The sequence below is a fragment of the Thamnophis elegans genome, chromosome Z (genome assembly GCF_009769535.1).
Source record: "Thamnophis elegans isolate rThaEle1 chromosome Z, rThaEle1.pri, whole genome shotgun sequence".
NCBI lineage: Eukaryota > Metazoa > Chordata > Lepidosauria > Squamata > Colubridae > Thamnophis > Thamnophis elegans.
The window spans coordinates 135,661,879-135,687,956 of NC_045558.1; the positions used below are offsets into that span (position 1 = coordinate 135,661,879).

The window sequence follows — 26,078 nt, forward strand, 5'->3', positions numbered from 1 at the left end:
TTCGCGGTATCTGTGAACCGGTCTTTGGCCGGGCCTGGTGGTCTGGACACATACTGGCTGAGCTCGAATAGGCTGAACACGATAAATGTCTCTGGCTCCAGTGGAGTGGCCATCACCTCGGGGATCTACCATTACTTGAAGGACTTCTGCAGCTGCCACGTGTCCTGGTCTGGGGTGCAGCTCCGACTGCCGCAGAGTTTGCCCCCTGTCTCCGCAGAGATTATCGTCACCAGTCCCAACAGGTGATTCGACCTCAAAGGAGAAGGGAGGCAAAGGGTCCCCCTAACCTCTGTATGTGAAGCAGGAGCATATCCGGCTTCGCCTTGAAAATATGGGAAGGCATCTTTAAAGGTGGCCCTGGAAAACCCGCTCCAGATAAATTTAGCAGTCTGCCAATTGGCCGAAACATTTGAGCCTGAATCCTTAGGTGCTGAAATGAAATTCTCAGAATGTTTGACATAAAAGCTGTATCTGGGACTTATTGAAAACTCCCTATTGTCCAATAGTTGCTTAAGGCAAACTGGTTCCCTTCAAGTCCTCGACTTATAGTTTAGGTTGAGGGACTGAAGTTACAACAAAACTGGAAAAAATTGATGCAATGACTTTTTCCACACTTAGGACTACCCCATGATCACGGTATTTAGACTTCGCTTTGCAACTGGCATGTATTTTTGACTGTCGCAGTGTCCCAAAGTTAGGGACCTGTTCTGACCCCCCCCCTTCTCTGTCCAGGAATGAAAGCCAAAAGCCACGTAACTAAAAAGGTTTCTTTTAATCAGTCCAAGATCTTGTTGGCTGAAAGCCCAAATAAACAAAGATAATAGCTCTGGCAAAAGTCCTATAACTCATAACAAAATACAAACCCGGCTTCTCTTATCTCAAACCACTTATCCAAGTTGGCTTCTCTCGGTTTGTGAACACGAACAAGAACAATCACTAGAACAGGAACGGAACGTTGACTTCTGCAACCAGGGCGTGGCACCAGCAGTCTCTTTATACTCAGGAGGGGATCCCAATGAGCAACAGCTGCTCGCAATCATCTCCTGTAAGTACTCAGTTGTTCCTTCCATTGAGTAACCCTTTGATGGGGTGCATCCTGCAACAACTCCGAGGTGTTTCCCTGAACACTCCCTCTGATCCAATGCTCTGCCGCCACCTGGTGGCCAATGGCTCCTCCCGAGCCACAACAGGGACCCATCTTTTTGTGACCTGATAAGTAAAGTCAGTGGGGTCGGTAGAGTCACTTAACAATATAGTTACTAACTTAATAACTCTAGTGAGTCACTTAACCGTGGCAAGAAAGGTTGTAAAATGGGGCAAAACACACTTAACAACTGTCTTGCTTAGCAACAGAAATTTTGGGCTCGATTGTCATAAGTTGAGGACTACCCATAGTATTGAAAGCAATGCCTTAACATGCATAATTAATTATCACTCAGTTTCTGGGTGTGCAATTCAGTGACACCCGTCTTTTCCAGTTGGGAGTGAGCTGAAATAATTTTTCAAGAACAGTATAGAGGCATTATCTCCCAATGAACTTGAGTGATACAGAGAGTCCTCGACTTACAGCCATTCATTTATGACAATTCAAAGCAGAGGTTGGTTCCTACCAGTTTGCACCTATTCAGTAGAACCGGTTCGTCAAATCTACCGAACCGGTTAGAAGAGGTTCCACCAGTGGACCCGGAAAGCAGGCCACACCTACAGAAGAGGTTCCAAATTTTTTTGAAACCCACCACACACACAGACACACAGACACAGACACAGACACAGACACACACACACACTGACACACAGAGAGAGACAAAGAGAAAGAAAGGAAGAAATAAATTAAATAAAAAAAGATTAAAAAGAGAGAGATGAAAGAAAAAAAGAAAAAAAGGGACAGAGAGACAAAAGGAAGGAGAGAGAGAGAGAGAGAGAGAGAGAGAGAGAGAGAGAGAGAGAGAACACAAGGCCGGCAAGCCACTCCCACCAGATCACATGGCTGGCAAGCCACTCCCATAAAGGAGGCCACACCCACAGAGTAGGTTCCAAAATTTTTTGAAACTCACTACTGATTCAAAGGTTCAATGGCAGGGGGAAATGACTTACGTCCAGTTTTCACACTTAAAACTATTGCAACATCCCCATAGTCATGTGATCAAAATTTGGGTACTGTCTGAGGTCACATGATCACCACTTGAACCCTCCCCTGGCAGCTTCTGACAAGCAAAGCCAATGGGGGAAGCCAGATTCACTTAACAAGTTCATGATTCGCTGAACAATTGCAGTGATCAGCTTCTCTGTGGCAAAATAAACTTCATAAAGTAGGGCCAAAGGAAATTTTGGACTCAATTGTGATTGTAAGTTGAAGACTTTTAGGGAGTGTGCAAGGAAAGGTAGGACGTAAATACACCCAGTAGCTCTTTTATCTCCACCAGTATGTAAATCGAGGGGTAATTTCCCCTTTAAAGCAGCCAGTTGATTTTCCGTTCCAGGCTACGCCCACCAACCCAAAATTTGTGCACTGTTCTATCTTCTCTCCAATCGATTCTCTTCCATTCCTCACAAGGGAGCAAGTATGACTTTGTGCCTGTACTTGCTGCCCTTACTAGCAGTCCTCCAAGGTAACTGTCTTGTCCCTATTCAGGATCATCCGATATGTTGTTCTTGTATAAAGAAGAGCTTATTGAAAGAACTTTCCTTCTAGGTGTCCAATCTGCGGTCCGGTTTTTGGATTCTGGAGGGGATGTGAGAAGACCTGGGGAATCCCTCCGTCTCTCCTGCCAAGCCTCTGGATTCACCTTCAGCAGTTACTACTGGATGACCTGGCTGAGACAGGCTCCTGGGAAGGGACTGGAATGGGTGACACACATAAGCTCTCGTCCCGATACTATTTACTATTCAGACAAAGTCAAGGGACGCTTCACCGTCTCCAGGGATAATTCCCACAGCCAGGTGTATCTGCAAATGAACAATCTCAAACTGGCAGACACAGCTGTCTATTATTGTGTGGCAGACACATTGAGAGGAAGTGAATCTGAAGCCAGACAAAAACTTCCTCAATCTTTGAGTAACTCTCAAATTTAGGCAGTGATAGAAATTTGAAGCTTTTAGGAAGCTTCTTCTCATCATTTTGGATGCAGGGGAGGAGAGCAATGAGCCACATGAAATCCCGTTGCCTATACACCAGGGGGAGTGAGGAGGTAGGGAATAATTCAATTATCAATGGCCCTTGTGTTGCGTCCTCCTGACACAGCCGGCAGCCAAGCCACGCCTCACAATAACCTGATTGGCCCAGGCGTGGCTGGCTGCCAGCGGGAGAATTGCGCCTCCCCCATTGGCTGGCCGCCTGACAGCTATCCGCATAAATAGCAATCAGGCGGCGCTGTCCATCGCGCGCGTTCTGAACAGTTACTTGTTCCAGACCTGTTAATAAAAGTTCTGCAGTTTACCTCACACCTCGCCTCATACTTAAAACCTGGCGATGCGGATGAGCAACACCCAGTACATATTCCAGCCCTTGCCGCCGCTTCTTCCTTTGCACCCTTCCGGCCTGAGGCTGAGAGTTGGGATGCCTTCCTGGAGCGGTTCAAAGTTTTCCTCCAAGCCCTCGGGCTCACCGACCTGCCTGAGGGGCACAAGAAGGGAGTGTTTCTCCACTACTGTGGGGCAAAGATGTTTGCCACTGCCCGTGCCCTCTCCTCTCCTTTGCCGTCGCACGCTCTTCCTTTTGACGTTCTCCTCTCCCGTCTCAAGATCCACTACGAGCCAGCTCCCTCCCGCTATGCCAGGCGACAGCATTTCTGTCATTGTATCCAGCAGGAGGGCCAGTCCATCGCTCAATATGTGGCGTCTGGACTTAGACGATGCTCTTTTGGAGCAATTCATCTACGGTCTCCTCGACCTGAACCTCTATCGTCGAATCCCGTCACGATCTGAGTTGTCCATGAAAATCGCCGTTGATGAGACTCGGGCATACGAAATGGCCAGCCAGTCCATGCCAGATCTTCACCGGTTCCCGCCCACCGTCACAGCGTCTCTTCCTCCTTCGTCCTTCCAGTGCCAGGTGTCCCACGACCAGCCTCGCTCCAACTTTGATGCCTCCGTCGACTATGAGGATGATCTTTCTAAATATCCAAACTGCCACACAGATATTGAGGAAGCATCTGGAGAGAATTAGGAGGATTGCGTCCTCTCCTCACTTTGGACACCAGGGGGCAATGTTGTCACACCAAACTACATAGCCTATGGTGGTGGGGTAGAGAATAAAACAAGCATTTTGAGATATTGCTTCATTTTTAAAACGTGACAATTTTTTATTTTATTTTTTGTCATAGTTCACTGAATGTTCTCTCAAGAGATTTTCACATCTCAGGGGTCCTTTGGTCTTGACCACAAAACTGAGGATTTTAATAAAATTATTGGTGTTTTTCAGGAGGGAAACTGTCTGGAATGTTTAAGGGGATTTCAAATTTCCATGCAGAGACATCACCCTGCCAACAATAATATGTATAGTCAAGGCTATAGTTTACAATATTGTTGTCCAATCAATGGACTATGCAGCTAGAGTGGTCATTCTGTCTGTAATAGCGTAGCTGGAATAGTATGTCTGTGGTTAATCAATGCCCCTTGTGACTCTTTTATCCCAACAGATATGCAAATCAAGAGACAATTTCCCCTTTAAAGAAGCCCAACTTACTTTTTAGACAACACCCACCAACATAAACCTTGTGCTATTTCCAGAATCCTCTCCTATCAATTTCATCTATTCATTACAGGGAGCAGAAATGTGGCTAAACCTTCTGTCCATACTTGTAGTCCTCAAAGGTAATTATTGCCAAGATATATATATGCATTGAAGGGTTAACGTACACAGATTAGTATGGGCCCCCTATGTTTCTGGGGCCACAGGCAACAGCCCATCAGGCCCCTCAGTTAAGATAGCACTGAGAATCCTGGCATAAGTAAGGAAATGAAACATGAGGATGATCTTTCTAAATATCCAAACTGCCACACAGATATTGAGGAAACATCTGGACCTAAAGAGTCTCCTCAGAGAATTAGGAGGATTGCGTCCTCTCCTCACTTTGGACATCAGGGGGCAATGTTGTCACACCAAACTCCGTGGCCTATGGGGGTGGGGTAGAGAATAAAACAAGAATTTTGAGATATTGCTTCATTTTGAAAATGTGACAATTTTTTATTTTATTTTTTGTCATAGTTCACTGAATGTTCTCTCAAGAGATTTTCACATTCAGGGGTCCTTTGGTCTTGATCACAAAGCTGAAGATTTTAATAAAATTAATGGTGTTTTTCAGGAGGGAAACTGTCTGGAATGCGTAAGGGGATTTCAAATTTCCATGCAATGACATCACCCTGCCAACAAAAGTCTGTATAGTCAAGGATATAGTTTACAATATTGTTGTCCAATCAATGGACTATGCAGCTAGAGTGGTCATTCTGTCTGTAACAGCGTAGCCGAAATAGTATGTCTGTGGTTAAGGGTTAATCAAGGCCCCTTGTGACTCTTTTATCCCAACAGATATGCAAATCAAGACACAATTTCCCCTTTAAAGTAGCCCAATTTACTTTTAAGACAACACCCAACAACATAAACCTTGCGCTATTTCCAGAATCATCTCCTATCAATTTCATCTATTCATTACAGGGAGCAAAAATGTGGCTAAACCTTCTGTCCATACTTGTAGTCCTCAAAGGTAATTATTGCCACTATGTATATTATTTAATGTTCTGCTCTTGCATACAAGATAACTATTTAAAAAGCTCCTTTCTTTTCAGGAGTCCAATCTCAGGTCCAATTGGTGGAGTCTGGAGGGGATGAGAGAAGACCTGGGGAGTCCCTCCGTCTCTCCTGCCAAGCCTCTGGATTCACCTTCAGCAGCTTCTACATGCACTGGGTGAGGCAGGCTCCAGGGAAAGGACTGGAATGGGTGTCATGGATAAGCGATGGTTCTGGTACTATTAGATACTCAGACAAAGTCAAGGGCCGTTTCACCATCTCCAGGGACGATGCCAAAAGCCAGCTGTATCTGCAAATGAACAGCCTCAAAACTGAAGACACAGGAGTCTATTACTGTGCAAGAGACACTGTGAGAGGAAGTGAATCTGAAGCCAAACAAAAACCTTCCTTTCTTCACACTTGAAATTTTTGGAGCCCCAGGTCCTAGATTACTCAATGGAAGTAATCCATTTACTCTCCAGAGGGTAGAGAAGAGCAATAAGATGATTGACATGTGGAGGCTAAAACGTACAAAAAACAGTTGCAGGACTTGTGTATGGTTATCTAATGAAAAAAAGGACTAGGGGCAGTGGATGAATTCAAAATTTGTACTATCGGTTTTGTGGGCTTGGAGTGTTGGGCATGAGAGGGGAAGGATACTGCAAAATACCCATTCCTACCCCACTCTAGGGCCAAATAGATGTGGTATTTGCTGGTTCTCTGACTATTCAAAATTTCGCTACTCCTTCTCCAAAACCTGTCAGAATCTGCTGTATTTCATACCTGACTTTGGACACCGGGGAGGAGGGCAATGAGCCATATGAAATCCCATTGCCTATACACCAGAGGCGGGAGGAGGGAGGGAGGTAATACTTCAATTGTCAATGGCTCTTTCTCCACTTAACTTACAGGGAAGAGAAAAGGATTGGAATGTTAATTATGAAATGGACATACAAGTTAGGTTGACTGAAATGTACTAGGCAATGCCCTAAGGCAGGGGTGTCAAACTTGATTTCATTGAGGGCCAAATCAGGGTTGTATTTGACCTCAGGGGGTGGGGCTGGGGTGTGTGTGGCCAGGATGGGCGTGGCCAGCTGAATGTCATTCGTGTTGGGGTGTCTGTGGAGGCCCGAATACTCTGCCAGCCAAAAAGGGGCTTCCAACCTCCACTTTTGGCTGAAACTGCCTCTTGCAACCCTCTGCCAGCAAAAATGGAGCTTGCGAGAGCCACTTACGGCCTTCCAGAGCTCCATTGCTGCAGGCAGAGGCACCACGGGCCAATCCTTCGCTATTTCCAGAGCAGACCTGCAGGGCCATCTATAAACACTTCGTGGGTCTGATCTGACCCCCTGGGCCTTGAGTTTGACCCTCCTTCCCTGAGGGGTTCTTTTATTCCAACCGATATGTAAATAGAGGATCAATTTCCCCTTCAAAGAAACCCGATGCTTTCCCTCTTCAGGCAACACCCATCAACACAAACCTTACACTATTTCATGAATCCTCTCTTTTCACTTTCTTCTACTCATTACAGGGAATACAAATGTGGCTAAACCATGTGTTCTTACTAAGAGATCATTATTTCAACTACCTGTATTTTTCCAAGTATAAAATACCCATTTTCCCCCAAAAAAGAAGGTGAAAATCTGGGTGCGTCTTATACACTGAATGCAGCATTTTTGGCCCTTTTTCACAAAAGAGCAACTAAGATTGTTAAAAGTCTGGAAGGTAAAACACATGAAGAACAGTTGGAAGCCTTATTTCCAAAATTTCACATCTGTAATACTCAGAGAGAAGCTGAGAATCTTTATAAAATGTTATATCATTAACATTTGTCACCAGAGAAAATGTCTACGTATTTCAAATCTTTGCTAGATATGAAAACATTGAGGAACATATTATATTTGGCTGATATGATTTTTTAAAAAATAAATTGCATACAAATATATACACCAATCCAGAAGATTGTAAAGTAATACATTGTCTCAATGTGTTAAAAAAGAACTTGATTTCTCAAGCAGAGGTGGGTTTCACATCATTTTATTACCAGTTCGACACACAGCGAAAATGTGCGTGGATGCCTTTTACGCATGCACTTTGCTCCCATGTGAAGCTTGCACGCATGCATGTGCCTTAGAAAACATAGCTGAATAGAATGGCATAGCGCTGGGTCAGGTTGGTGGGCCAATCTACAGGTTTCCACTACTGGTTCTCCAGAACCGATTCGAACCGTTTGAAAACCCCCACTGTTCTTGAGAGAGTATAATCCTTACTATTAAGCCATATCTGAGTTTAGAACAGAAAATCTGAGCATATTGAAGCTTCCCTGCAATTTAAGGTAAGTGCTGGACTTTTGATGTCCTCTCTAATAAATTAGTTTATTCTCTATCTATCGGCATTACGGACAGCCAAGAACAACCACATTGCCGCTCTGATTGCGTCTGCTGATTCCCTCCCTGCCGCCTTGTTTAGGGTGACCCGCTCCCTCTTAAATACGAGGGTTGCGGGGAACCCCTTACAAGGTAGAGCAGAGGAATATGTCCAGTTCCTCACGGACAAAGTTGCTCGGCTTCGGATGGACCTGGACTCCAATTACGCAGAGCCAGTCGAGGTACCGGGGGAAGGTCTTGAACGACACTTCTGGACTGATTTTCAACCTGTTGCTCCTGATGAAGTGGACAAGGCCATGGGAGCGGTAAGTGCTTCCACATGTGTACTGGACCCGTGCCCCTCCTGGCTGGTCGCGAACAGCAGGGAGGTGACGCGGGGCTGGATCCAGGCGATGGTAAATGCCTCTCTTCGGGAGGGTTTCTTCCCACCGGCATTGAAGGTAGCGGTGTTGAGACCCCTCCTGAAGAAGCCGTCACTGGACCCAGCCAGTTTGAACAACTACCGTCCAGTCTCCAACCTCCCCTTCATTGGGAAGGTTGTTGAGAAAGTGGTGGCCTCGCAACTCCGGCGGTCCTTGGATGAAGCCGATTATCTAGACTCCTTTCAGTCGGGTTTCAGGCCTGGATATAGCACCGAAACCGCTTTAGTCGCACTGACCGATGATCTTTGGAGAGCCAGGGATGGAGGTCATTCCTCCATCCTAGTGGTCCTTGACCTCTCAGCGGCCTTCGATACCATCGACCATGGTATCCTTCTGCGACGGTTGCGAGAGGTGGGGATGGGAGGCACCGTTTTTCGGTGGTTCTCCTCCTACCTCTCGGACAGGTCGCAGTCGGTGTTAGTTGGGGAGGAGAGGTCAACCCCTAGGCCCCTGACATACGGGGTTCCTCAGGGTTCGGTCCTGTCCCCCCTGCTATTTAATATCTACATGAAGCCACTGGGTGAGATCATTCGACTGCACGGGATAAAACACAATCAATATGCGGATGATACACAGTTGTATCTGTCCGCCCCGTGCCAACTCAGTGAAGCGGTTGACATGATGTGCCAGTGCCTGGAGGCTGTCAGGGTCTGGATGGGAGTTAACAAGCTTGTACTCAATCCAGACAACACCAAGTGGCTGTTGTGTTTCCCTCCCAAAAACTTGGTCAATATTCCATCACTCAGGCTGGGGGGTGAAAATCTACGCCCCTCAGACATGGCTCGCAACTTGGGGATCCTCCTGGATCCACAGTTGACTTTAGAACACCATTTGTCGGCTGTGACCAGGGGGGCATTTGCCCAGGTTCACCTGGTGCACCAGTTGCATCCCTACATGGACTGGGAGGCGCTCGCAACAGTCACTCACGCCCTCGTGACCTCAAGACTGGACTACTGCAATGCGCTCTACATGGGGCAGCCCTTGAAGAGTATTCAGAGACTTCAACTCGTCCAGAACGCAGCCGCGTGAGCGATTGTGGGTGCACCTCGGTACCCCCACGTTACACCTATCCTCCGCGAGCTGCACTGGTTACCGATCAGTCTCCGGATACGCTTCAAGGTGCTAGTCGTAACTTATAAAGCCCTTCATAGTATTGGACCTGGGTACTTGAGAGACCGCCTGCTGCCAATTACCTCCCACAGACCCATTAGATCTCACAGGGTTGGCCTCCTCCGGGTGCCATCTACCAGCCAATGCCACCTCGCTATTACCCGGGGGAGGGCCTTCTCTGTGGCAGCTCTGGCCCTCTGGAATTAACACCCCGCAGGGATTCGGACCCTCACCTCTCTCCAGGTCTTCCGAAAAGCCGTCAAAACCTGGCTTTGCCAACAGGCCTGGGGGTGATGAGTTCCCTCCCCTCTCGACATGTATGGTTGTGCGACTGTTGTTTACTTTTATTATTTGTATTTTGTTTTTTATGTTCCCCTTTTTTCCCCCTTGAATTGTTCGCCGCTCTGAGTCCTCCCGGAGAAGGGCAGCATACAAATAATAAAATTCTATTCTATTCTCTATTACCTTGCATCATTTTGAGATGTGTTGGATTTTCCATGCCTTCCTTTTATTTAACGTACAATCAACCGGTCCTTTCTCCCATAGACTCACAGGGGGAAAAATGTGTCCCAAAATGCGGGTGCAACTTATATTCACTGAAATGTATTAATCAATGCTCTGCGTGGCTCTTTTATCCCCACAGATATGCAAATCGAGAGACAATTTCCCCTTTAAGGGAGCCCAATGGTTTGCTGCTTCAGACAACTCCCACCAACATAAACCTTGTGCTATTTTCAGAATCCTCTCCTATCAATTTATCTGTTCATTACAGGGAGGCAAAATGTGGCTAAACCTTCTGTCCATACTTGTGGTGCTCAAAGGTAATTATTGCCACTATATAGTTTATTTCAATGTTCTGTATGCAAGATGTCAATTTAAAAAGGTCCTTTCTTTTTAGGAGTCCAATCTCAAGTCCAGTTGGTGGAGTCTGGAGGGGATGTGAGAAGACCTGGAGAGTCCCTCCGTCTTTCCTGCCAAGCCTCTGGATTCACCTTCAGCAGCTATGAGATGCACTGGGTGAGACAGGCTCCAGGAAAAGGACTGGAATGGGTGGCCTACATATATCCAACCTCATCTAGCATTTACTACTCAGACAAAGTCAAGGGACGCTTCACCATCTCCAGGGACAATGCCATAAGCCAGCTGTATCTGCAAATGAACAGCCTCAAAACCGAAGACACAGGAGTCTATTACTGTGCAAGAGACACAGTGAGAGGAAGTGAATCTGAAGCCAAGCAAAAACCTTCCTTTCTTCACTCTTCAACATTATGGAGCCCCACGTCCTGGATTAGTCAATGAGGACGGATCACAGTCTACTGAGAGCTTCAGGAAGGACTCTTTCGCTCTAGATATCACAGAGTTTGCTATAAGAAAAATGAAAAGGCCAAGTTCATCAGTCTGTTTAAAAGCCAGGGGAAACCTAGGCTGCATTAACAGACTGATAGACTAAATGCCCAAGGTGCATGGAATGCTGTTACCTTCCCAACAAAGGTGGTTCCTATTTTTTCTACTTGCATTTTTACATGCTTTCAAATTGCTTGATTAGCAGAAGCTGTGACAAATAAAAAGAGTTCACTCTGTCATGGGGCACTAGGGATATGAACTGCCCAACTTTCAACCTTTCTGATTGACAAGCTCTGAGCCAAGGTGGCGCAGTGGTTAAATGCAGCACTGCAGGCTACTGCTAGATAAGCAGTTCAGCGGTTCAAATCTCACCGGCTCAGGGTTGACTCAGCCTTCCATCCTTCCGAGGTGGGTAAAATGAGGACCCAGATTGTTGGGGGCAATATGCTGACTCTCTGTAAACCGCTTAGAGAGGGCTGAAAGCCCTATGAAGCGGTATATAAGTCTACTGCTATTGCTATATCTTATCCACTGAGCCACCACGTCCCTAAAAGGGGCATATGAATGGAGAAAAAAGTTACAACACTTTTCTTGAACTCAAATATCTTGTACTTTTCCTGTTCTATTTCCAACATATATCTTTCAAAAATTCTTATCACGTAATCATCATCTGTGACCTTCATTTTGAATCACTTTTTGGAAATGCTGAAAGTTTGCAAGTCTTTGCTTTAAGGACTCTAATCCAGGGCTGTCAAACTCCCGGCTCACAGGGTGGATGCGTTACATACTGGCCACACCCACGCAAGGTTTAGCGAAGCAGGAAAAAGTCCTGATGCATCACATGACACTGCTGTGATGATGTGAGTTGTACACTCCTGCTCTAATGTAAAGGCTTCTTTTCTTAAGGCTGGCGAATCAACCCTTTAGGGAGTGTGCAAGGAAAAGTAGGACGTAAATACACCTAGGAGCTCTTTTATCTCCCCCAGTATATAAATCGAGGGGTAATTTCCCCTTTAAAGCAGCCAGTTGATTTCCAGTTTCAGGCCACGCCCACCAACCCAAAGTTTGTGCACTGTTCCATCTTCTCTCCTATCGATTCTCTTGCAATCCTCACAAGGGAGCAAGTATGACTTTGTGCCTGTACTTGCTGCCCTTACTAGCAGTCCTCCAAGGTAACTGTACTGTCCCTATTCAGGATCATCCGATGTGTTGTTCTTGTATAAAGGAGAGCTTATTGAAAGAACTTTCCTTCTAGGTGTCTGATCTGAGGTCCAGTTATTGGAGTCTGGAGGGGATGTGAGAAGACCTGGGGAGTCCCTCCATCTCTCCTGCCAAGCCTCTGGATTCACCTTCAGCCGTTACTACAGGATGACGTGGCTGAGACAGGCTCCTGGGAATGGATTGGATTAGGTGACACACATAATCTCTGGTTCCGATACTATTTACTATTCAGACAAAGTCAAGGGACGCTTCACCGTCTCCATTGATAATTCCCGCAGCCAGTTGCATCTGCAAATGAACAATCTCAAACCAGAGGACACAGCTGTCTATTATTGTGTGGAGACACATTGAGAGGAAGTGAATCTGAAGCCAGACAAAAACTTCCTCAATCTTTGAGTAGCTATCAAATTTGGGCAGTCATAGAAATTTTAAGCTTTTAGGAAGCTTCCCCTCGTCATTTTGGACGCAGGGGAGGAGAGCAATGAGCCACATGAAATCCCATTGCCTATACACCGGGGGGAGTGGGGAGGTAGGGAATAATTCAATTATCAATGGCCCTTTCTCCACTTAACTTACACAGAAGAGAAATGGACTGGAATGTTAATTACGAAATGGACATACAAGTTAAGCTGACTGAAATGTACTAGGCAATGCCCCAATGCAGGGGTGTCAAACTTGATTTCATTGAGGGCCAAATCAGGTTTGTGTTTGACCTCGGGGCTGGAGCTGGTGTGTGTGTGGCCAGGATGGGCGTGGCCAGCTGAATGTCACTCGTGTTGGGGTGTCTGTTGAGGCCCAAATACTGTGCCAGCCGAAAATGGGCTTCCAAGCCCCACCTTTGGCTGCAATGCCCTCTTGCAACCCTCTGCCAGCAAAAATGGAGCTTGCAAGGTCCACATGTGCCCCTCCTGAGCTCCATTGTTGCAGGCTTTTGAACCAGGGGCCAATCCTTTGCTCTTTTCAGAGCAGACCTGCAGGCCAGGTGCACCTTGTTGGTCGGATCTGGCCCCCTGGGCCTTGAGTTTGACACCCCTGGCCTTAGGCATTCTTTTATCCCAACTGATATGTAAATTTAAGTTCAATTTCCCCTGTAAAGAAACCCCATGCTTTCCCTCTTCAAACAACACCCACCAACAAAAACCTTACACTATTTCACGAATCCTCTCTTTTCAGTTTCTTCTACTCATTACAGGGAACAAAAATGTGGCTAAACCATGTGTTCTTACTAGGAATCCTAAGAGGTCATTATTTCAATTACCTGTATTTTTCCAAGTATAAGACACACATTTCCCCCCCAAAAAAGAAGGTGGAAATCTGGGTGGGTCTTATACACCGAATACAGCATTTTTGGCCCGTTTTTGTGAAAGACCAACGAAGATTGTTAAAAGTCTGAAGTACATGAAGAACGGTTGGAAGCCTTATTTCCAAAATTTCACATCTGTAATACTCAGCGAGAAGCTGAGAATCTTTATAAAATGTTATATTTTTAATGTTTGTCACCAGAGAAAATGTCTACGTATTTCAAATCTTTGCTAGATATGAAAACATTGAGGGACATATTATATTTGGCTGACCCGATTTTTTAAAAATAAATTTCATACAAATATATACACCAATCCAGAAGATTGTAAAGTAATACATTGTCTCCATGTATTAAAAAAAGAACTTGATTTCTCAAGCAGAGAAAGTGGGTTTCACATAATTTAATTACGTGTTCGCCGCACACTGAAAATGTTCGTGTACGCCTTTTGTTCATGCACTTTGCTCCCTTGCACAGCGTTCATGCATGCATGTGGCTTAGAAAACATAGCTAAATAGAATGGCATAGCCCCGGATCAGGTGGGTGGGCCAACCTGAAGGTTGCCACTACCGGTTCCCCAGAACCGATTCAAACCGTCTGAAAACCCCCACAGTTCTTGAGAGACTATAATCCTTACTATTAAGCCATGACTGAGTTTAGAACAGAAATGAGAGCATATTGAAGCTTCCCTGCAATTTAATGTATTTGGGCTTTCCCATAATATAAAAAAGTAATTTTGCAGAAAACTTCAGAAGTGCTATCTTTTAATCCTCTCTAATAAATAAATTTATTCTCTATTACCGTGCATCATTTTAAGACCTGTTGGATTTTTCCAAGCCTAAATTTTACTTAATGTACAATCAACTGGTCCTTTCTCCCATAAACTCACAGGGAAAACAATTGTGTCGCAATCCATTTCTTAATTGAAAAAGGCATGTCCAAGTTATATCCACTGAAATGTGTTAATCTACGCCCTGTGTGGCTCTTTTATCCCAATAGATATGCAAATCAAGGAACAATTTCCCCTTTAAAGGAGTCCAATGGTTTGCCTCCCAAATAAACATTGTGTTATTTCCTGATCTATCTCTTTTCACTTCCTGCCAATCATTAGAGTTGGCAAACATGTGGCTAAACCTTGTGTCCTTACTAGCAGTCCTCAAAGGTAATTATTACCCCTAACTAAAGTGTATTTGTTGTGCTCTTGTACACAGGAGATCTCATAAAAATATATATTTCTGTTTAGGAGTCCAGTCTCAAGTCCAGTTGGTGGAGTCTGGAGGGGATGTGAGAAGACCTGGGGAGTCCCTCCATCTCTCCTGCCAAGCCTCTGGATTCACCTTCAGCAGCTATGGGATGAACTGGGTGAGACAGGCTCCTGGGAAAGGACTGGAATGGGTTGCACGCATCTATACTGATTCTAGTAAAAAGTTCTACTCAGACAATGTGAAGGGCCGCTTCACCATCTCCAGGGACAATGCCAAAAGCCAGCTGTATCTGCAAATGAACAGCCTCAAAACCGAAGACACAGGAGTCTATTACTGTGCAAGACGCACAGTGAGAGGAAGTGAATCTGAAGCCAAACAAGAACCTTCCTTTCTTCGGAAAAGCTCTTCAACATGACTGAGCCTCAGACTCTGGCTTAATCAATGAGGATTGATCGCTGTTCTAGTGAGGACTTTATGCAGGACTGATTTTTTTTTTTTTAGGTATTGGAATCTTTGTATAAGAAAATGAAAAATTCCAAGTTCACCTTCTCTGTTTGAAAGCCAATGCAATCCTGAATTGTATTCACAGAGAGATAGAATCAAGATCATGTGAAGTACTAGCAAAACTACACAACTGGAACAGTGCATTTAGTTTTGCTCACCACGTTATACAAAAGTTGTTGAGACTTTGGAAAGAGAAGAGCAACAAATATGACTGGGCACCTTAAGGATGAGACATATGAAGAACAGTTTCAGGAATTGGGTAGGGCTAGTATAATGAAAAGAAGGACTAGGGGTGACACCATTACAGTGTTTTGAAGAGCTGGCACAAAGAAGAAGGGATCAAACTATTCTCCAAAGTACCAGAAGGCAAGACAAGGAACAATGGATGGAAACTAATCAAGGAGAGTAGCAGCTTAGAATTCAATATGAAACTGACTATTTTCATAATGAGATGGACTTTTAGTTTTCGTCCCCAGAGAAACTTATCAAGGTATCTCAAATGTTTGCTGGAAATGGAAACAAAATATCTTATACATTGCACATATAAATCAGTTAAAATATTACCGATGCAAATATATACACCAATCCAGCAGATTTTAATTCTCCCAATGGAATTCAAAAGAACCTAGAATCTTGAGCGAGTATAATCCTTACGGGGAAACCTTGCCTGGATTTAAACCAGGTAACATAGAACAAACAATATTTTGGATAATACAAAGTTAATTATTTATCATTCTGTTTGAATTGAGATACTATATTTGGTCAGAATCGAGGCTTTTGAACTCTGGTGATGCAGAAAACTTGGTCTTGGTCTGCATTCAGTTCATCTGGGTTTCTTAAAAAGGGCATAAAAAGGTAAAAGTTCCCCTTGCAGTCAATATGAGCTTCTCTCAAAACAGGGTGAGACATTCTCCTGGGAAAGGACTGGAATGGGTAGCCCGCATAAGGACAGGTTCATCTCCTTCCACTTACTACCCAGATAAAGTCAAGGGACGCTTCACCATCTCCAGGGATGATTCCCGCAGCCAATTGCATCTGCAAATGAGCAATCTGAAACCGGAGGACACAGCTGTCTTATTACTGGGTGAGAGACACATTGAGAGGAAGTGAATCTGAAACCAGACACAAAGTTTCTTATCTTTGAGTAGCCCTCAAATTTAGGCAGTCATAGAAATTTGAATATTGCACTAGGATTGGGAAGGGCTGAATAAATCTATATCAATTCAGTTTAGTTTATTACAGTCATAGACCAGAACAAATAAAAAAAAAACTCCGTAAATATACAATTGAAAATTCCAGGATAAAATAAATAAATAACAACTAAAATCAATGATAAAATCCCGTCTGTCAATTATACATGGTCTAATTCAGGGGTTGGCAAACTTAAACAATCAAAGAGTCACAGAGGTCTCAACCAGAGTTCAATTCTTGAACCGACTGGAAGTCCCATTTACCCACCATAGAGTGTACTCCTAGTGCAAAATCCTTTTTCCTCTACCCGCCCTAACTGAAAGCCCTATCAATTGTGGAGCTGACCAGAAAACCCACCACTTGCCATAGAGTTTCCTCCTGGGGTACCCTGTTCCCCCCAAACCGGAAGCTCCTATAAAATTTGTGGTGCCGACTGGCGACAGGGAGCAGCAGCAGAGGGATGAAAGAGCCACATGCAGCTCCAGAGCCATGGGTTGCTGACCCCAGGTCTAACTACACTAAAATTATAATCAAACTGGGTTTCCCATAGTCAGTTTTATACTAAAGGATTAAGCAGTGCAACGGGTTTCCAACATTTGTTGTCTAAGACAACTATGGTGTTTTAGACATGTTTTTTTCTGATGGGCACAGAATCCAGCTACCTGCCCTGTAGTTATGGAATGTTCATTCTCAAATACTTTGGCCACCTAATGAGAAGGAAGGACTCACTGGAGAAGAGCCTAATACTGGGAACAATGGAGAGCAATGGAAGAAGGGGACAACAGAGAATGAGGTGGCTGGATGGCATCGAAAACATAGGATGTTTTGCAACCACGGCGGGTGGGTTGGCAAGATCCCCCACCCCCAAACCCAGTCCACTGCATCCAGTTTGGGCGAACCAGTCCAAACCAGCTGAATACCACCTCTGTAACCAGAAGATTCAGCAATCTATTACTGGGCAAGAGACACAAAAGGGGGAAGTGAATCTGAAGCCAAATGAAAACATTTCTTTCTTCACTCTTCAATTTACTGAGTCCCAGGTCCTGGACTAGTCAATGAAGTTTGATCGCTTTCTAGTGAGAAATTCAGGCAGAACTGATTTCTTCCAGGTAGCAAAGAGTTTGGTGTAAGAAAATGAAATATTCCAAGTTAACTTACTTGGTTTGAAAGCCAGTAGTTGCATTACCAGAAGGATAGAATCAAGATCGTGTGAAGTATAAGTACGGCTTCATAAAGCCTTAGTAAGGTCACACCTGGAATACTGCACTCAGTCTTAGTCACCACATTATTAAAAAGATGTAGAAACTTTGGAAAGACGACAGAGAAGAACAACTAAGATGGTTAAAAGTCTGGAGGGTAAAACACATGAAGAACGGTTGGAAGCTTTATTTTGGAAATTTCAGATCTATAATGTTCCCGGAGAAGATGAGAACCTTTATAAAATGATTGACGTTTGTCACCAGATAAAATGTCTGAATATTTCAAATCTTTCCTGGATATGAAATGATTGAGGTGCATATTATATTTGGCTCATGTGAAAAAAAATGTTTAAAAATGCATAGAGATATATACACCAATCTCGAAGATTGTAAAGTTCGGCTCAATCTATTACAAAAGAACTTAGTTGAGAGACTATAATCCTTACTAACAAGCCATGTCTGACTTTAGAAGAGAAATCAGGGCTTTTGAAGCTTCCCTGCAACTTAATGTATTTATTTATTTTTATTTATATATTTTGTTTGTCAAACATGCACAAGGTAGCAGGAATAACCTGAACGAAGGAAAAGGGGGTAAGTAGGACAGGGACGGTAGGAACACTGGTGTGCTTATGTACAACCCCTCTTAGGAATGGGGAGAGGTCCATGGTAAACAGTTGGAGGTTGAAGCTGTGAAGGGTTTGATGATGTAACAACAGAGACAGGTAGAGCATTCCAGGCGTGGGGGTGGGGTAGAGAATAAAACAAGCATTGTTAGATATTGTCTCATTCTTGAAACATGCTAATTTTTGGGGGGCATAGTTCTCTGAATGTTCTCTCAAGAAAATTTTGCATCTCATGATTCTTTGATCTCGACCACAAAGCTGAGGATTTTAATAAAATGTTGCTGTTTTTCACGAGGGAAACTTCCTGGAATGTTTAAGGGTATTTCAAATTTCAAAGCAGAGACATCACTCTGCCAATAAAAATGTTTATTTTCAAGGCTATGGTTTCCCCACTTGCAATATATGGCTGTGAAAATTGGACCATAAGAAAGGCTGAATTGAGGCCTTTGAACTATGGAGCTGAAGAAGAGTCCTGGAAGTCCCATAGACTGCAAGGCAATCAAATTGGTCAGTCCTAGAGGAGATCAACCTTGATCAATGCCCTGAGTGGCTCCTTCATCCCAACAGATATGCAAATCAAGACATAATTTCCCCTTAAAGGAGCCCAATGGTTTGTCGCTTCAGACAACTCCCACCAACATAAACCTTGTGCTATTTCCACAATCCTCTCCTATCAATTTTATCTATTCATAATAGGGAGCCAAAATGTGGCTAAACCTTTTGTCCATACTTTTAGTCCTCAAAGGTAATTAGTGCCACTATATAGTTTATTTCAATGTTCTGCATGCAAGATATCAATTTAAAAAGCTCCTTTCTTTTTAGGAATCCAATCTCAAATACAGTTGGTGGAGTCTGGAGGAGATGAGAGAAGACCTGGAGAGTCCCTCCGTCTCTCCTGCCAAGCCTCTGGATTCACCTTCAGCAGCTATGACATGCACTGGGTGAGACAGGCTCCAGGGAAAGGACTGGAATGGGTGTCATGGATAAACCCTTCTTCAGGAACCCTCTACTCAGACAAAGTGAAAGGGCGCTTCACCGTCTCCAGGGACAATAACAAAAACCAGCTGTATCTGCAAATGAACAGCCTCAAAACCGAAGACACAGGAGTCTATTACTGTGCAAGATACACAGTGAGAGGAAGTGAATCTGAAGCCAGGCAAGAACCTTCCTTCCCTTAGAGCAACTCTTCAATTTGATTTAGCCTCAAGTCCTGGATTAGTCACTGATGATGGATCACCATCTAGTGATTACTTCTGGGCTCTTTACTTCTGGATGTCCATTTGGAGAATTTGCTGAGGGAGAAAAATGAAATGTGAAGAAAATGGCTTGACATTCCCAGCTTCCCAATGTAGAAAGTGATCTGGCTTCTGGGGGAGGTGTGTGGAATCCAGGACTCTGAAGGGAGCTGATAACTGACATACAGCCCTGGCCCCATCTCTGTCTCTGACACAGAGCCCTCATCAGAGCCTTTCCCAGATTCCAGGACTGGCCCATCTTCCTCCCCCACCTCCTCACTGTCTCGATACACTGCCAGCTCCACTGGCCACTGGTGGGCCACAACAGGCATGGCCATCTGCAGGTCACCATTACTGGTTCACCCAAACCTGTACGAATCAGCTGAATACCCCCACTGGTTGGAAGAGTAGAAATGAAACTTTAGGAGAATATTTCAAAGTATCCAAAAATTGAAGAAACATCGGGAGCTAAAGAATCTCTTTGGAAAGTTAGGAAAATGCAACCTCTCCTCATGTTTGACCCTTAGGGGCAACGTTGTGGCAGAAAACTCCCTGTCCTATGCACACAATGGTTGTGGGGTTGGGAATAAAACAAGCGTCATTAGATATTGTCTCATTTTGGAGACATGAGCATAGAGTAGGATAGGATAGGATAGGATAGGATAGGATAGGATAGGATAGGATAGGATAGGATAGAATAAACAATGTTAGAAGGGACCTTGGAGGACTTCTAGTCCAACCCTCTGCTTAGGCAGGAAACCTTATACCATTTTAGACAAATGGTTGACATTACAACAAATGGATAGTAGAAAAAAATTAGCGACTTCCTGGGAGGAGCTTACTGGTGGAAGCAGCAAAAAATCAGCTGCCTCCGAATTCCTGGCTACGTACCTGATTAGAGGATCTTCCATCTGACGTCTTATCAGGTTTTCTTATCCTTCAGGCAAGAGGGAAAGAAGAAACTGTTTTGCTGGCAAATGCTCTTCGATTTTTGCAGCTTTTGTGCTTGCAAGGAAAGGGGGGCTAGCCCAAGGCAGAACGGCTGTCCGTGCTGGGAACTTCAAACTGCCTTGTGCAGGACAAAGTAGGTCTCTCCCACTCTGCTCTAAGTTTTGTTTGATTTAATCTTATCACGAGCTGAATCCGTTTACTGCAAGGACAATAATTGCTTATCAACATTTTAGCTTCTTCTCTTTTTCTCCTCCGAAAAATTATTTACTCAGAGGCTTTTAAAATGGCGCCGAGCAGGCTGGTTTCTCCGGTAATAACGAACACTTTTTGCTAATTCTCACAAGACTTCAAAAGAATTCAAAACAAAAGAGATAGCTTATCACATGTTTTGGTTTCACAATAGAAGAATTTTACTCCTTCATTAACTTTGCTTATTTGGAAGTTAAATGGTGATGAATCTGTTGAACGGTCTTGTTACAATGTTTACTCACTGAAACTTTTGCCAAGCCTTAAACTTCAAAATAAAAGCCTCTTTACTTAAAGCTGCATATTTAGGCAATAGAGTTTTATTAACTGCAGGCAGACAAATTTTGAAATGGCCTCAAAACCAAATATTAACTTGAAGTCGTCACCCTCTACTTCCAGGGGCACATCCTCAGTGCCTGGTACAAAGCTGCAGCCTCCGCTTCCTATGCCCCCTGCTGGGGATGTGTTAACGAAAGAATTTTTTCTGAGTAATCTAAGCGAGGCTCTTAATGCACAGACAATTAAAATGGAAGATAAATTTAGAGATAATAGAGAGGAGAGAAAAGAGGAAATAAAAGAAATGAAAGAAGAAATTAAAAGTGAAATTAAAAGTGAAATAAAAGGACTTAAACAGGAGTTGTATGAGAAATTTGAGGCTAAGGTTGATAAAATTAGAGACGACATGCTGAGTCTTGTAACTGTATTAACAGAACATATTTCTGGAGTGGAAGATACTCTAGAGGTTCTTAATGATGCCAATGCTAACTTGACATTGAAAACAGAGGTGGTGGAACAAAAAGTGGAAAATGCTGAAAAAGAAATTATTATGATACAGTACCGACAAATGGAGTTCGCATTAAGAGTAAGGGGGCTGCGTGAGGAGAAACAGGAGAACCTGAAACAGATCCTATCGGAAGCTTTTGACCGCCTGATGGGAAGACCAGGGACCAACCAAGGCTGGCAAATTGACAAAGCTTACCGCGTTAACTCCTGGCTGGCAAAGCAGAAGCAGCTTCCTCGAGACATCGTTATATATTTTACTACAAGAGAGTTCAGAAATATGGTACTGCAAGCGTCTTATAACACTAAGCTTCAAATTGGCGGTCAAGACCTGGCTGTTTTGAAAGAGATACCACCTCAAATGTTAAGAGCCAGAAGAGACTACGCTTTTTTGGTCGAAGAACTCAGAAATCGTCAGATACAGTATAGATGGGATGCACCATTTGGCATCATATTTACATTTGATAAGCAAAGGTACCGCCTCAACTCTGTATGGAAAGCCCGAGATTTTTATTATAATATATTGAAGGCCGGACACCCTGCACCATCTGGACCTAGAGAAAGACCACAAGAAGGACAGGATAGACAGCAAACTACACAACCACCAGACAAGATGGAGCATCTCTCTTCTCTAGAAGTGCAAGGTGCTATGGAACCAAGACCTAGCCGCATGACTACTAGACGTATGGAGAAACAAGCTAAGAGGCAACAGCATCAACAATCATCGGCCATCGATCAAGGAACTACAACAACAAATCTGGAAGCAGTGGGAGGAGCTAGACCTAAGGTTAAACAGGCCGTGCAGGAAGCTCTAAAAATGCTTCAACCAACCAAAGATGACAACTAAGATTTTAACATGGAATGTCAACGGACTGAACTCTCCACAGAAGAGGAAGAAAATATTTCATTATCTTAAACAGTTTAAGAACGATGTAATTTGTTTGCAAGAAACTCATATCAAGTCAACTGATCAAAAATATTTGATCAACTCAAAACTTGGTCAACATTTTGCAGCTTCTGCTATGGAAAAGAAGAATGGTATAGTTGTATACTTAAGAAAAGATATGAAAGCTGAATTAATAGAAGCAGATCCCTTCGGAAGATATATTGCTTTAGACTTAATCTTAGAAGGGAAAAAGACATTACTTTTGGGAATTTATGCTCCCAATCAACAGCAAGATAGATTCTATAGAAATCTTCATGCTAAATTAGTACAGTGGGACTATAGTTCCTGTATACTATTGGGTGACTGGAATGGAGTGATAGACACTAAGAGAGATAAGAAGATTTCCCGCCTAAATACCAAGATGCGAGCAAAGTTACCCAAATCTTTCTTTGACATTATGGATGATTTTGAATTGAGAGATATCTGGCGAGAAAGAAATGCAGAGGAATATGACTTCACTTTCTTCTCGGACAGGCATCAATCCCTTTCAAGGATCGATTTTATTCTAACCACTAATGATTTGCTTTCTAGGGTCAAGAAAACAAAGATTGCAGCTAGAGTCCTTTCGGACCATAACCCAGTTTGGATGGAGTTGGGAAGGGTAGTGCAGGCAAGAAGGTTTTGGAGACTGAATGAAAATTTATTTAGATATGAAAACTATATTAATGATTGTAAAAAATTACTATCTGAATATTTTGTTTTGAATATGAATAAGGGTACATCTATGGAATTTGTATGGGATGCAAGCAAAGCGTATATGAGAGGAGTTTTGATGAATATAAATAAAACACATAGAAATAAGCAAGGGCTAAAACGAACAGAACTGGAAGAGGAAATTAAGAGAAAAGAGCTGGAGTTAACAAGGAAACCAGACGATACAAAGGTTAAGGAAGCTATTAACATATTAAAATCTCAATTTGACATGTTGATCTCTGACCAGGTAGCTACTAATTTATTATATGCAAAACACAATACTTTTTGTAATGCAAACAAACCTGGCAGATGGTTAGCTTATCAGATTAGGAAAAAAAGGAAAACTCGAAATATATCTAAACTGATTTACAGAGGGAAGGAGGTGTTCCAACAGGAAGAGATTCAAAAGGCTTTCTGGGAATTTTTTACAGAACTGTATAAAGGGGATAAAATTAATGGTTTAGACATAGACAAATATTTAGACAAGGAGAAAATACCTTCAGTTAGAGAAGAACACAGGCAAAAATTGAATCAACCAATAACCTCGGGGGAAATCCTGCAGGTAATTAAGCAATTAAAGCCAGGGAAAGCACCAGGTACAGATGGCTTGACAGCGGTTTACTACAAAAACTTACAGTTAGAAATGGTAGAACCTCTTAGAGAATTATTTAATATGATTCAAACGGAAGGTAAAGTCCCTCCATCTTGGAAGACAGCGTTTATATCTTTGATACCCAAAGAAGATCAAGATACTACTCAACCCAAAAATTATAGACCCATTTCATTACTGAATGTAGATTATAAAATTTTTACTAAAATATTAGCAAATAGGTTAATGTTGGTCATTCAACAATTGATACATACGGACCAAACAGGTTTTATACAAGGGAGACAGATGAAAAGTAATGTCAGATTAATTATTAATGCATTAGAATATTTGGGAAAGAACAACCAGATCCCTTCTGCGTTTATATTTTTGGATGCTGAGAAGGCCTTTGATCGAGTTAACTGGCAATTTCTGCTGAAGATATTGCAAAAAATGCAGATAGGAGATAATTTTTTACAGTCAATTAAAGCAATATACCAACAGCAAACAGCACAAATCATAGTCAATGGAAGTTTAACAGACTCTTTTCAAATTGGAAAAGGTACAAGACAGGGTTGTCCTTTGTCCCCATTATTGTTTATTATAACTTTGGAAGTATTGTTGAATAAAATACGGGGCTTGGATGGTTTAAAAGGGATCAAGATTAGGCAGCAAGAATATAGAATCCGCGCTTTTGCGGATGATTTGGTCATAATATTGGAACAACCGCAGGAATCCAGTATGGTTTTAATGAATACGATTAATCAATATGGTCAAGTGTCTGGCTTTAAAATAAACTTAGGAAAAACCAAAATATTAGCTATAAATATGAATATTAAACAAAAGGAAGAATTAGGAGTGATGCTAGGATGTGAGGTAGTTAAAAAAGTCAAATATCTTGGAGTTAACATTTTAACTTCAAATGGGAAATTATATAAGCATAATTATGAACCACTTTGGCATAGCATACAGACAGAGATGAAAAAATGGGAGAAATTGCACTTATCTTTGCTGGGCAGGATAGCGGCAGTGAAAATGAACATTTTACCAAAATTTTTATTTCTTTTCCAAATGTTACCTATACTTAAAAAAGATGCGAACCTTTTAGAATGGCAGAAGGGTATCAACAAATTTGTGTGGGCAGGAAAGAAGCCGAGGGTAAAGATGAAAATAATGCAAGATGTACGCGAGAGAGGAGGATTGAAACTACCTAATTTAAAACTATATTATGATGCAGTGGCATTATCTGTAATTAGTGATTGGATTCATTTAACCAATGATAGAATATTGAACATTGAGGGACACGATCTGGTATTTGGTTGGCATGCTTACCTGTTATTCAACAAAAAATTGGATAAGAACTTTAAAAGTCATATTTTGAGAAATGCTTTATTGCGGGTTTGGAAGAAATACCAATATAAATTAAATGACAAGATACCCATGTGGGCAATTCCTAGACATGCAATTGAAAATATGAATACAGCACAAAAACAGGACAGATTTACTTACAGACAGCTTCTTACCTCGGAAAGGGGGGTATTACAATTAAAATCTTTAGAGGTATTAAAAGAGGAGAAGGTAGTTCAAACATGGTTCCAGTATGGGCAATTACAGGCTAGGTGGAAAATAGATCAAAAAATTGGCTTTATTCAAGTTGAGGATAATCTGTTTAAACAAATAAGAGATCAAAGCTTAATGCATATAAAGAGGATATATAATGTATTAATACAGATGGATTCGGAAACAGAATTAGTTAAAGATTGTATGATAAAATGGGCTCAAAATATTGAGGAACCAATAATGTTGGATACATGGGAAAGAATTTGGGTAAGAAATGTGAAATTTACACAAGCTCAAAATCTGAGAGAAAATTTTTACAAGATGTTTTATAGATGGCATTTAGATCCTAAAAAGTTGGCTTCTATGTATCCGAATGTACAGCCTAAATGTTGGAGGTGTGGTTCTCTCGATGCTACATATTATCATATATGGTGGACCTGCCAAAAGGTTAAGGCATTTTGGATAAAAATATGGTGGGTCATGCAAAATGTTTTTTAAAAAAGGATAAAGTTTATTCCTCAGTTATTTTTACTAGGTATATGTACTGATTTTACAGTGGTAGAGACCAATTTGATTCTGCACCTGATAACTGCAGCAAGACTGTTGGTGGCGCAATATTGGAAGAAGGAAGACTTGCCTACAATCCAAGAATGGACATTGAAAGTAACAAACTTAGCTGAAATGGCTAAAATATCGGCATATCTCAAAGATCATTCAAATGAGAGATATAAACGAGACTGGAAAAAATGGATTGACTATATACAAAATAAATACGGGACTAAGAAATTCCAGTTAGCCTATGCTTAAGATCAGAAATGATTTAAACTGTTAAAAGTTAGTTCAGTAAGAA

General features: G+C 42.6%; 4 gene segments (V, D, J or C); all 4 read left to right on the top strand.

Moving 5' to 3' along the window:
- Window positions 1-5,630: 5,630 nt before the first annotated feature.
- On the top strand, window positions 5,631-6,101 carry LOC116522865 (the record flags this gene model as incomplete). The annotated part of the segment is given in 2 exon segments: window positions 5,631-5,702; window positions 5,785-6,101. Coding segments are annotated over 2 exon segments (357 nt in total), but the record flags the coding sequence as incomplete, so codon positions are not given.
- Window positions 6,102-10,425: 4,324 nt separating this feature from the next.
- LOC116522868 lies at window positions 10,426-10,862 on the top strand (the record flags this gene model as incomplete). The annotated part of the segment is given in 2 exon segments: window positions 10,426-10,465; window positions 10,543-10,862. Coding segments are annotated over 2 exon segments (360 nt in total), but the record flags the coding sequence as incomplete, so codon positions are not given.
- A 3,769-nt stretch (window positions 10,863-14,631) lies between these two features.
- On the top strand, window positions 14,632-15,129 carry LOC116521942. The segment is given in 2 exon segments: window positions 14,632-14,671; window positions 14,753-15,129. Coding segments are annotated over 2 exon segments (417 nt in total).
- A 3,807-nt stretch (window positions 15,130-18,936) lies between these two features.
- LOC116521943 lies at window positions 18,937-19,409 on the top strand. The segment is given in 2 exon segments: window positions 18,937-18,976; window positions 19,054-19,409. Coding segments are annotated over 2 exon segments (396 nt in total).
- Window positions 19,410-26,078: the final 6,669 nt, after the last annotated feature.